The sequence below is a fragment of the Phragmites australis genome, chromosome 13 (genome assembly GCF_958298935.1).
Source record: "Phragmites australis chromosome 13, lpPhrAust1.1, whole genome shotgun sequence".
In the NCBI taxonomy this organism is placed as follows: Eukaryota; Viridiplantae; Streptophyta; class Magnoliopsida; order Poales; family Poaceae; genus Phragmites; species Phragmites australis.
In genome coordinates, this window is record NC_084933.1 from 29,467,972 (window position 1) to 29,481,100 (window position 13,129).

At 46.3% G+C, this 13,129-nt stretch overlaps 1 protein-coding gene across 1 annotated transcript; it reads right to left on the reverse strand.

The window, feature by feature from the left end:
- Positions 1 to 11,044: 11,044 nt before the first annotated feature.
- Positions 11,045 to 12,616, reverse strand: LOC133889201 (WUSCHEL-related homeobox 4-like). Its single transcript, XM_062329681.1, has 3 exons — positions 12,287 to 12,616; positions 11,466 to 11,702; positions 11,045 to 11,354 (listed from the first exon to the last, which is right to left on the reverse strand). The coding sequence occupies exons 1-3, from the start codon at positions 12,494 to 12,496 to the stop codon at positions 11,187 to 11,189; spliced, it is 615 nt and encodes a 204-aa protein (XP_062185665.1). The 5' UTR covers positions 12,497 to 12,616; the 3' UTR covers positions 11,045 to 11,186.
- Between the last annotated feature and the right edge of the window lie 513 nt (positions 12,617 to 13,129).

The following is a 13,129-nucleotide window of genomic DNA, read 5'->3' on the forward strand; positions in this document are numbered from 1 at the left end:
TTCCACTTGTCTCACTCTTGTTCTTGGTCTTATTCTACTTCTTGATATGATCAATTATGTTGATCAAATCTTCAATAGAAATAGGATGATCAATCTTGGCATTGATTCTCTTTATATTCTTCATTATCTTTGAGAATAACTTGGCCATTTTATGATCAATTTCTTTATTATTTGATGTGCTTTGATCATCCTCTTCATCTCTCTCTTCATCTTGATCAACATAATATTCACTTGAGCTTGACTCTTGCTATTGCACCCTCATGTTCGCCTTCATGTGCGAGCATTGATCTTGCTTGCTTGTGAGGGCAAGATTCTTGGTGTTGGATGAGGTAGGAGGTTCCACCTCCATATTTATTGTCATCTCATGGGTGGTGATCTTGTCGAGCACTTGATTTAGAGTCATTTTCTTAATGTCATTGTTGTCATAAATGATGGAGACTATCAACTTTTACTTTAGAAGAAGAGCTTGAAGTATTTTTCTCACCACTTGATTATTTTCAATTGATGTCAAACCTAACCCATTGATTTCATTGACAATAATATTTAAACATGAGTACATGTTATTAGCATTTTCATGGGGTAGTTACTTAATACCATTGGGTTTAGTCATAAGCACATCATATTTCTCATTGCGCACATCTTATGTGCCTTCATTAATTTCTATAAGACTAGTCCAAATATCATGTGCATTAGTAAGAGAATAAACACGATTAAATGCATCAACATTTAAAGATGATAAAAGGATACTTTGCTAATGCATCTAATTGCCTATCCTTATTGGTGATGTGTTGCCTCATCCCTTCCTCGGTGACACTCCAAACATCTAGACCCTTGGTTTATAAATAACAAGTCATTAGAATTTTCCAACGGGGGAAATTTATGCCATCAAAAAAAGAGCAGTATGGGTATCCATCACAACCTCGAACATCACAACTCTACGATGTTAAGCTTACCAAGAGCACGAGGTTATGATACCAATTGTAAGGAACAATAACATTATAAGAGGGTGATGAATTAGGACACTTACAAACCTAAAAAAATTTGCTCCAAAAACTTCATAAGATAAAACTATCTCAATTTCTATCTAAATGTGCTCTATATTTATCTAGTGTATCTGCTTTATCGCTCAAGAGAATTTCAATATACTCTAGTAAGTTAAATTGCAAGTATATAAATACGAAAACGTAAATAAGGTAGAGAGACTAACTCGACAAAAAGGATTTTTATCCCGTGGTATCGATAGCATGAATGTCACCCCTAGTCCACATTGGAGCTCCACAAAGGATATACTCTCGGTCTCCAAGTCTCTTCCGGTCATAGCTCTTAAGCTACCAAGTTACCAAGACAATATCTCAAGCACGATGAGTTACCAAGCCACCAAAGCAAGGCTCACCACTAGCCTTTCTTCTGGTCACTTGCCATCGTGATCACTTCGGAGTTTGAGCCACCAAGGTAAGGACCTTCGTGTCCATGTATACATGTCTTGCCGCCGCTCCACACCATGTCAAAGGGTCAATAAGCTTGAGCCACAAAGGCTCAAGATGCCGACGAGTCATCAAGACTCCAAGACGCCAACGTACCACTCGGTACAAGTTAGGATCACTCCTTTATCCCTTCTTCAAGCTACATCACCTAGCTACAACTCACTCTAGGCTTATAATTACTAAACACTCTCTAATCTTGTGCTTAATCGCTTTGGATGATCACTTTAAGAACTTGGGTAGCTTGGATGTCTTCTCAAGTATATAAGAATTTGCTCTAGAGTCCAGCATCATGTCACACGTCAAATGACTGAGTGGAGAAGTATTTATAGCCTCAAACCTGCCAACTAGATGTTTTTTCAACGGCTCAGAAAAACTTTAACACCGGATGATCCAGTGATAACAGTAGTATTAACATCGGATCATCTGGTGAGTACAAACTCTGAAACTAGCCGTTGGAACTCCACTCAAAGGCTCTGTGGATACCGAACATTCCGATGTGCCTTCAAATCCATCATCGGACCTTCCAGTGAGTTATCTTGAATCAGACCGTGCCACTTCTTCTCTCTGTAAAATGCTTCGGTGCATTGATCTTTAGAGCATCGGACCTTCCGGTGGATTGTTCTTCATTCTTCAACATTTGTAGTCGCTTTTGCAAGAAATGCTCCAGTCCTATAATCTAGTGAGCATAAACCAAGCTTGGGTTGATCTTCAGTCTTTGCACTTGCATATTTCTCTGCAAGAAATGCTCCAGTGCTATCCAGTGCAGATCATCGGACTATCCGGTAAGGTTCTCAGCCTTCTCCCCCTTTATCACAAATACTCCAGTGAGTTCAACACACGGAGCACCAGACTATCCAGTGAGGCTATCAGCCTTTGTGTACAATACTCCGATGAGTGCAAACTCTTCTGCACTGGACCTTCCGGTGAGGTCAATTCTTCTGAGACTTCTCCAATTCAATTAAACTTTGTCCCGACTGCGGTGGCTTCTTGATGTATTGCATCCATGAGATCTATTAACATATATTCTTGACAAATATGTTAGTCTCAATGACTATATTGTCATTAATCACTAAAATTACAATCATGACGTAATAGAACTATTTTCGCTACAATGGCTCCCGGGGCCACACGTCCTCATTTCTTGGTGACCCGAAGATCCACCAGATTCGACCACACGGGAGCCTCCATCCCAAGGTGGGAGCAGATGCGGTTGTGCCGCTCCCAGCTCCAAACACTTGTCTCACTCCGCGAAGGAAGGTTGGCTCAAGAATTCTCCACGATCTCGGTGGCTTGGTCCAGCGGGAGGCAATTCTCTGAAAATAAAAGATGTCTCATGTCTGCGAGTTCGAAGTTAGACAGCGAAGATGACTCACCTGAGCTGATGATAGGCCTGGAGTATGTGTTGGGCTCACCCTCCTCACCTTCCTCGAAGGCATGGTCCCAATCTACCCGAAAAGGTTGGATGCGTAGCATCGTGAACTCTTCTATGAGATCATGCGTGCTTATGTTCCGGGCCACCCTCCAAAGGAGCATCGCCCTCGAAGCCAACTAATCCCCGGAGACATCCGCCACTAGGGTCCAAACGTAGTGGATATCCTGGTTAGTGGAGCACAGGGGGGACCCGAAGCTAGCATCATAGTAGAACCACCCCTTCGACCACTTGGTGTACCACCATTCGTTGATTGCCTTTGATGGGAACACATCCTGGTACTTCTGCTGAAGCTAGAAGTTCATGCTCCCGAAGCTGAGGGTCTTCATCTCTTCGTCCTCAGTCTGGGTCTTCGACTGGCAGCTGGCTTCATGAATGGCCCACTGGAAGATGGCCCTCCATTTGCATGGCCCACAAGAAGATGGCCAGGCGGGTGATGATGTTGGCCGAGAGTTGGGGAGCTCCACGTAAAAGTGACGAAGCACCCCTTCGAGGAGTAGCATGGCTGGGAAGCCGAGTCCCGAGTCAAAAAAGGCCTCAAAGACGACGGTCTTTGTGGCCCTGAGGTGCCGGAATCGCTTCCGCCTGTGGGGCCTGGGAGACAAATCTTGAGAAGATCTTCCCCTCAACCATCTGATCGAGCTTGGCCTCAGTGATGGTGGATGCCCCTAGCGCATTGGTCTGCTAGGGATACTTCTTGCTAGCACGGTGGAGCTCCACTCCTGGCGATGGCCGGGCAGCGGCAGATAGGGCTGGACAAAAAGCTCGAGGCTCACCAGCTAGCTTGAGCTTGTGGAGGCTTGGCTCAGCTCAGCTCGGCTCGTTGTCCAAATGAGCCGAGCCTGAGCCACCTTATTGGCTCGTTGTCCAAACTGAGCCGAGCCGAGCCGAGCTAGCTTGCGAGCTGCTCACAAGCCTCCTTTAGTGCCACCTCTAGCTCGCCGGATGGGCTGCAATCGAGTGGTATCCTAAACCAGCCCACTCTGATCCACAACCCAACGAAGCCATTGGGCCAATCAGAAGTCACAAGCCCAAGTCAAAATCCACTAAAATCCTTTCATCGTCGACGAGACCGTCCTCCTCCCTGAAAACCCTTGTCTTCCACCCCGCTTTCCCTCCTCTCCTGCCATGAACTATTGCTTCTAGAACTTCCTCGGCCGCCTCCTCCTCCTTCACCCTCCCCTTCGAGTCCTCCTCCAACATCACCCGCCTCGCCGCCTCCCCCTCGGGCAACTTTCTCCTTGCTGCGTACGACCACAGCTGGGCGCTCTATGTAAACCTCCGCCGCCGCGTGGTCCTCCATCGCGTCTCCTTTAAGGGCGCGCCCTCCGTCGTCCGGTTAAGCCCTGACAGCGTGCTCATCACCGTGGCCTCAGGAAGGTTGTGCAGATCTGGCGGTCGCTGGGGTTTAGTGTCGCACTATGGAGGCCATCGCCACTATCACCCACGCCCTGGAGGCCATCACCGTCACCGTCAGCACCTTGCAGGCCTTCGCCGCCCATGCGCCCTCGTTGCTGTCGCCCACGCGCCGTCACCGTAGGTAAGCTCGCGTGCCCTTGCGAGCTGGTTCGAGCCGGGGTTCGAGCTGAGACGAGCCAACATTTTAGCTCGGTTTGCAAACCAAGCCGAGCTGAGCTATGCCATCAATACACTGAGCTTTCATGAGCTGAGCCAAGCCTCGTTTCCATCCCTAGCGGCAGATGAACCAATTCTGCTAGGGTCCCCGTCGGTACGCGCACGTCAACAATCCCGTCCATCACTGGCGCACTTGTGTCGACGACGATGGTGTAGCGAAAATGGTCCTAATAGACCATGATTGTGATTTTTGGTGATTAATGACAACATAGTTTTTAGGACTAACAAAAATATATGTTAGTAGGTCTCATGGATGCAATACATGAAGAAGGCACCATAGCCGGGACAATGTTTGATTGAATTAGAAGAAGTCCTAGGAAAATTGACTACACCGGATAATTCGGTGCTCAGATGGCTATACACATCGGAGTATTTTTGTCAAAAGAAGCTAGAGAAGTTTCCATACACCAGAAGGTCCGGTGCTCGAAGTTGAACACACCGGATGCTTACACCGGAGCATTTGTTGTAGAGAGGGTGCAACAATGGAAGACTGGAGATCAACACGCCGAAAGATCCAACGATGAAAATATGCACACCGAAGGCTTCACCGGAGCATTTAGTAGAGTGTGTGAAAAATCCCGAAAAGATAGTGTTGTACACACCAGAAGTTCCAACGATGAAGATTGTGAACGTCAGAGCTTTTTGCATAAAGAAGTGGCACAGTCAGGCTCAAGTCAACACACCGGGTAGTCCAGTGTTCAAAAGAGTTGCTGAGTGGAGTTCCAATGACTAGTTTATGATAGTGTACACACAGGATGGTCCGGTGAGTATAAACTATCTATACTGGGCCATCCGATGTTCACAGTAAAGTTGAGCTATTAGATCAACGACTAGTTGATGGGTTTGAGGCTATAAGTACCCACCCACTAGATCATTCGAAGGAGCTGGAGTCCAGAGAATCACATACACACATAAGAAAATATCCAAGTCATCCAAGTGCTTAAAGTGTTCATCCTATGCGATTAAGCACACCATTAGAGAGTGATTAGTGCTTATAGATCTAGAGAAAAGTACTGCTAGGTGCTGCAACCTAGAGAGTGGATCAAGGAGTGATCCAACCGTGTACCGAGAGGTTCGCTGGCGCCTTGGAGTCTTGGTGACTCGCTGGTAACTTTTTGACACTTGGTGTGGAGCGATGGCAAGAAGATTGTGCAAAGGCATGGATGCCCTTGTCTTTATGACTAAAGCTCCGAAGTGAAGACGGCGTATAATTGACCGGAAGAGAGGTTAGTGGTGAGACCTCGTCTTGATGGCTCATCGTGCTTGAGGCCTTGTCTTGGTGACTTGGTAACTCAAGAGCTGTGATCGGATGAGACTTGACGATCGAGAGCATATATTTTGTGGAGCTCCAACATAGACTAAGGGTGGCTTGTATGCCACAGATGCCACGGGATAAAAATCCCCTATGCCGAATTTGTCTTTCTATCTTATTAACGTTTTCCTATTTACATACTTGCAATTTACCTTGCTAGAATATATTGCAATCCTCTTAAGGGTAGAGTAGACACACTAGATAAACCTAGAGCACATTTAGATAGAAATTGAGATAAATTTATTTTGTAAAGTTTTCGGAGTCATTAGTTTCTAAGTATCATAATTCACCCCTCTCTTAGAATGTCACTATTCCTCACAGGTGGACATAGGTGGTCGCGCTCCTCGACTAACTCCGAGCAGATGGTCGTGCTCCTCGACCAACTCCGACCAGATGGTAGTGCTCCTCGATCAACTCCGAGCAGATGTTCATGCTCCTCGATCAACTCCGAGCAGGTGTCATGCTCTTTGACCAACTTTGAGCAGATCGCGTTCAACTCGCCAAGAGGATCAGCGCCACAATAGCAGCAACACCTTTATGGTATCCACACGTACTGGGCAGAAACACCGAGCGTCGATGTGCTAGCACCGCACGCACGGCTAGGGTTTTGAGAGACCGTGTGGAAGGCTGTGTCTAGAGTTTCGGAGTGGCTCAACCTCAACACGCCCTACCCACTTCTCTCCTTATATAGAGCTCGCTAATGGGTTCCCATGTTGGAAGCCCTTTAGAAATCTAACTTCTCATGGATCACAATCAAATCAAAAACCCATATACGAATCCAATTCGCATGTTTTGTTCCAACCCATTAAGTGTGCGACCCGTTAGGTTCATGTACAAATGACTACGACTCGGGAACTCTTTTCCAAACCAAAATCAATAGCAGTCCCTAGCAGGACATGTTGACTCCCGAGTATACATAAATGATCATATCGACTGAACCTTGATATACACATGCACCGATCCCTTCGCCTCACGATACCAGTCAAGCTCAAGATGAGATACGTGCCACTCTTGTGATAGTTCGACCATTCACTCGATCAAGTAGTGGATTCATCATAATTAACTTTTCAATCATATTGTCATAGCCATGCACTTTCTCAATCCAACTACCTCAAGGGCCCTAGAGATATCTCTTCCATTATCAAGGAGGGGCAAATTACATCTTGATCACTCATACCCCACGACATATTTTATGACAAACCTGAAAACTACCTTTATGACTACCCAGTTACGGAATAGCGTTTGACAGCCTCAAAATATGCCACTACATATTCTGGGATCAATGAAGATCTCAGGTCTAAGGATCCTACAGGTATACCATTTGAGATCACAACTGATGACATCATAAATAACAATCCCAACAGTATCTCAAAGTGGCTCTATCCAACATCATGTTCTCTAACATAAATGTCTACATTATTGACCTGATACCTATGATCCATAAAACGTGGTCATCAATCAATACATGTGCTGATCTTATGTATCATCACAATGATATATGACCAAGGGTCGAGAATAACATCATGGTATAAACAAAGAGTTTCATAAACAAGTCACATACTTATTAATCAATGCAAATGATAGTCATTCTTGGAATAACATATTATTCGGTAGTATATGAACATAGACATGTGATACAATCATCTCTATGATTGCCCTAAAGCATATCACCTTCACCAAGGATGGTCAGAGGTCTAGCTCCGGAGACCACGGGGACAACCGCTCTGCTGGCCATCCACACGAGGGCCTGCTGTTAGGGTGTAACCATTAAGGACCCCGTCACCCCTTGGTTGCGGTAGTCTAAGCACGGAGACCGTTGGGCCTAGGACCCCTCCAAAACTATTGGGCTCAGTAGCAACCCTGGGAGCCCAAGCCTTCGATGTCCTCCAGACCCTCGAAGGCTGCTGATCATTGGAGGCCGCAGATCCCCTGATGAGGAGGAGGGGCAATGGCACTAGTGAGGCCCACTCATGCCACGTGTTGTCTGTCTTGATGCAACCTGTATTTAATATCGGTGTAATTGGTGTTTGCCTGACACACTGGTGCAAGTGGTGTCCGCGTGACACACCGATGCAAGTGGTGGTTGCCTGACACGCTGGACAAGATCGGCGCCATAGTCAGCGATCGACTAGGCACTATGGCCACTTGCCATCATAGTGACCGCCACAACTAGGTGATATCATCACGGTGGTTGACCAATCTGGACGAAGTATTATTATACTGGCCCTGTATCCCAATTGTATTGGATAGCTTGTATCTCTACCTCCTGTCAGGGGCATGTCTGTATCCCTACGTCGTGAAAGGCAATATAAATACCGATCAAGGGCACATGGTGCACCAGGACGGATTTCTACAATCACTCTGGGTATTCTTTTGCTCTTCTTTTTCTTCCCTAAGCTTGAGGCGCTCCAACGAGCTGGTTTTCGCCGCATCTTGTTCGTAAAAGATAGGTTCTTTCACCAACACACGACATTACTGGGAGTGAGAGACCAGCCTGCCTACATTCGTTGCAGTAAAAAGTAAACACATGTATTTTTTTTCAATATTTGCAAAAGTGCATGCCCATTTAAAAACATTATACATCTAAGGTACCATCGCCCGTTGGAAGGGTGATAGTAAGATGTCGCCCTTCCAACTGGTGACAACTTAAAAAATAAAAACATTGTATTTCATTGCTCTCAAAATGCAAAATAGTCTTGAAAAATTCTAAAAAAAATATGTTGTAGATGATGCTATAATCTATCTCTCAAAAAAATTTAACTCAAACCAATATTTTTACAATGAGAAATAAAAAAATAAATTTCATTGTATACAGTTTAATCGTATTTTTGTCTAATTCTTTTTTTTTTTTGTGAGAGCTAGATCCTAGTATCTTCTACAACATATTTTTTTATAATTTTTCATTACTATTTTGATAGTATTTTGAATTTTGAGAGAAATAGAACACAATATTTTTATTTTTATTTTTTAACTATCATCTAACCAACAGATGACAGTAGTCTAGATATGCAATATTTTGAAATAGACATGTACTTTTGTAAATACTAAAAAATAAAAAATAAAAAAGATTCACACGGTAGCGCCTGGGCCCTGGCCGAGTAGGGCCGGGCCTGTCCAGCGGTACAGAACACGACGGGACCTGCCGCCTGCGCGGTGGCCCGTGGGCGGCACCCCCACCCACGACACACGGCACCACCGCAAGCCGCAGTCCGGTCCGGCCATCTCATGACCGCTCGGCCCGCCTGGCCTGCGCGCGACAGTTTTCCAAGCGCACGTCCAGTCCATCCGTGCCTTTGCAAAAGGTAGGGCGGGGCGCGGCCGGACTGTGGGAGAGTCTCGGAAAAGAGCGACAAAAGCGCACGCTCCGGCACCGCATTCGCACGCACGCGCTCCTCTTCTCGTGCCGTCTCTCTCCCTTTGACGCTTCGAGCTGCATCGCGGCTGGCTGACGGTGACCCGCTGGCCGGAGCGTGGGCTCCCCGCGCGGCCCCCTCCGGTTGGACGGCCCCAGCCAATGACGCCATGCCTGCCATGCATGCCGCGTCTGAGGCTTTACCTCAGTCGATCGCCTTTTTCTCAGCGTGCAATGACTTGGCCTGATGCCGTGTCTTTCAACGGCTCCCACCTTTCCCTCGTCGGCGTCGGCCGTTAATTTCTCCACCAGCTAGCTGGGAAAGAATTCTGCATGCCCACGAGTGCGTTTCATGACCGAAACCTGAGCTCTTTCGTTCCTAGGAATCTAGCATACCATTTTTCCTGGGTATTTTGTTCTTCAAGTACAGTACTGAAGAGATACTAAGCGGTGCACGGTACTCCTGTATTGGCGCAGGGCACTCTCAGCAGAACACTTTTTTAATGTTGGGAAAGGTGCGCAGACACCCGTACGTACGTATGCTCATCTGAACATTCCCAGTTTACCACTAGTAGTAGTACACCATACAAGCTCTGACGAACTCAGTATTATTGCCTTATTGGCGTCAGAGTATGTTTTATGCAATTATGACTGTGAAGTCACTGGTACATGTTTAAAGCGAAGAGAGGAATGTATAAAGCTGGTGCAGAAGGCTTGCTCGATCAGGCCGTGGTATAATTGGCTCGTAAAGCCTGAACTTGCGTAGGCTACAAGCATATACAGAGATCATTTGGACACTGCAGAAAAGATGGATCAAGCTCTAAAGTTCTTGCTCTAGGATACGTGGTTTCCTTAAGCCCTAGTAGAATGGAAATGTTCGTGTAAGCAATTGATTTGCAAGACACTTTGTTCATTTTTTTGGCCTGGTTACAGGTTTCAACATTTATTTTCTTGACAAAAGTTTTGTTTGTTGTCGTGTAAACGCTTATCATCAGTTTTTTTTTCTTTCCACGAATAAGTAGGAGTACTACGTATCATTATATTAAAAAAGAGAATAATATTGTTTGAATACTACACAACGCGTGGTGCCGCACACGCCGCTAGACGGTAAAGAACTGCCATGAAGCGTAACAGACTACTCTCAGATAAAACGACATACCCGCTACCATGCATGATCTACAAAGCACAAACCCTGCTAATATGGAGCGTTCAGTTCTGCTGTTTATGTAACACGCGGCCGGATTAATTATACACACTTTCTTCCACGTGTTGATGCTTGATAATTGGCACAGCTTAACAATCACAGTGAAAACATATTGTAATGGACTTAACAGGTTCTTTTGTCTCCTATATGCCTTATGTACTATTATAGGAACCCAAGTCAGTGAATTGATGACCTTTTAGCTGGCTTATACATTTGCAGCTAATTGAAATATATTATCACTGATGGAATGCTAGAAGGTACTACTCCCTCCGTTTAAAAATAGTAGGTATATTTTTTTAAAAAATCAAAATTTATGTACTTTAACTAACATTTAATAAAATTATATGAATGTCTAGTGTATAAAAATTATACAACTAGGTTCACAATCTAAAATAATTTCACATTATATAGGTTTTATAGTTAAAAATAATATATTTTATGATAAAATCTTGATCAAAATATAACTTCAAAAATTAAAACTAAAAAAATACACATACTATTTATAAAAGGAGGAAGTACCTAACTAGCCTTTGTCTCATGCAGCAGTCTGAACTCTGAACAGATTAAATAGTAGGTAACAGCTGATAACTTTTGACCACTCACAAGCCACAACAAAGCAGACGTTTAATTAAGCAGTCCAAACAAGTCTAGACTACCATACAAAGCACACGTGAATGCGTCTAAGTTTTCACAATGAACAACCCAATCCAGGATCGAGACCATGCAAGACGACGGAGCATGCATGCATATACGCAGAGCAAGCTTATTAATTAATTCGATTTCCCCTGAGGACGCAACGGAAAGAGCTCCAGGGTCACATCGTCGGTGCAGTCGTCTACCTCCGTCGTAGCCGCATCGCCATGGCCATCGGCCCAGGTCTTGCACCTTCGCTTGCAGCTCGTTGCATCCGCGCTCGCTTCCTTCTTCTCTGCCCCATCCTGCGCATATATACATCCACTGACGGACGTTAAGTATCTCAAGCACATGCGTGCATGGATACTGCTCACTGTACCTATATGCATGCAAGCATGGATTAGCTAGTCGCTTACTTTGAGGGTGAGGAGGGCGGCGCGCTTCTGCTTCTGCCGCTCGCGGGCCTTGTGGTTCTGGAACCAGTAGAAGACGTTCTTGCCCTCGATCCGGCCGTACTTGCCGAGCTCCTCCGTGATGCGCTCGATCTGGAATGAGTTCGGCGTGCGCATCCCGCCGCGGTACAGCGTCTCCAGCACCTTTATCTGCTCCGACGACGGGTTCCACCGTGTCGTGCCAGCCGTCGGCACCTGCACCTGCAGCTTGCAGCAAGATCATCTGTTAGATCAAGCTATCATACGCGACCAGCTTCTATTGGTAGAATAAGTAATGAGGATCGAAATTTCTGTTTCACGGGTGCCCCGACTTGGAAGTCACGGCCCACCCGACAATTCAAGCGTGGCCCACTCGGGGTTAGGGTTGGGGGGGGGGGGGCGCAGGCGAGGCAGAGGTGGCGAGGAGAGGGGGTGGCTGAGGCCGAGCGGCGGGGTGCTGCTAGCCGAGCGGTGGAGGATCGTCGGTGGGCGACAACGCCGGGTTAGCGTGGCGGTAGGCGGTGGTGGCGGATCCGACGGCAGGGAGCCGTTGGAGATGGTTGAGGAAGGTGGGGCAAGGGCGAGCATGTTGAGGATCACGAGAGGCGAGAAAGAAGGAGGGATTGGTGGTGGGGAGCACGTCGAGGGAGCCGGAGCTAAAGGTAGAGGCGGGCACGTCGAGAGAGGCAGAGGCGGAGGTAGGCGGAGACGGCGACGGAGGCTTGTCGTTTAGCTGTAGGAATTTGCGGGTACCGAAGTCGCGCGCGAATTAGCATGCCCCAATGAGGATTTGATGGTTTTCTAACCGTGCAGTTCAGAAGCCTTGAAGCATGTCTGACGCGAGCAAACTCAGGAAGGACGACCATCTTCCTCGCCTCAGGGAATGAGATTTTCGGTGCAAGTGGACGCAGACAGAGAGGAATGGCAGAGGAAGGGAGAGACGGGGAGATGGATGATGGAGACGACGATGATGTCGCTTTCTCAAAGTAAGCCATATGGAAATGGTGAAGTCTCATGTTTATATTAAGTAAGCTTGCAGTCTCAAAGCTTGTTGCCTATATGTAAAAGGAAGGTTTTGGGGGGCTAGGGCTAGGGAGGTAGAACGACGTCGTCCTTGCGTGTTTATATATGGGGAGACCGGAGACGATCGATGGATAAAGGCCGGTGAGGGTTTGAGTGTTGTGCGAGATCGAGGTAACAGTCGAAAGGTGTGCTTTCATGGGGGGCGACAGGGAATGTGGAGATTGCTGATGGAGGGCGTCAGCATTGGTGAATCGTAATCATCAGAGCCACGAAAAGAAGGCGCAGTAACAAAGGTAAATTCTCGCATGGAGCTCTCTTTTCACCTTTCTTGTCGAAATTCATGACGATTGACAAGGAATATATGGGGAAATATTGATTTTTCCTCTCTGTACGTTTGCATGCTGTTAAAGCACGTTTGAAGCCAGCCTAGATCAGTTAGGCTTCACCTAGTGCATGTATTTGCAGTGTTATTAGATGCTACTGCAGCTTTCCGCTAAAATTAAAATAGACACTTAACGAGCACGGCTACTAATTAAGTTTTATGTACCAGATCGGAGTAGCAAAGTACTGATCTTGTGATGCCCTGATCTCTGGGCGTTTAATTTGTTCCGCATGAATAGTCATGC

Excerpts from the sequence above, each read along its gene's own strand:
- LOC133889201 (XM_062329681.1), bottom strand. The coding sequence starts at position 12,496 with ATGAGACTTCACCATTTCCATATGGCTTACTTTGAGAAAGCGACATCA. Across the intron at positions 11,703-12,286 it reads CAAGGCTTCTGAACTGCACG|GTGCAGGTGCCGACGGCTGG; the intron begins GTTAGAAAACCA and ends TGCAAGCTGCAG. Across the intron at positions 11,355-11,465 it reads CCGCCCTCCTCACCCTCAAA|GATGGGGCAGAGAAGAAGGA; the intron begins GTAAGCGACTAG and ends ATATATGCGCAG.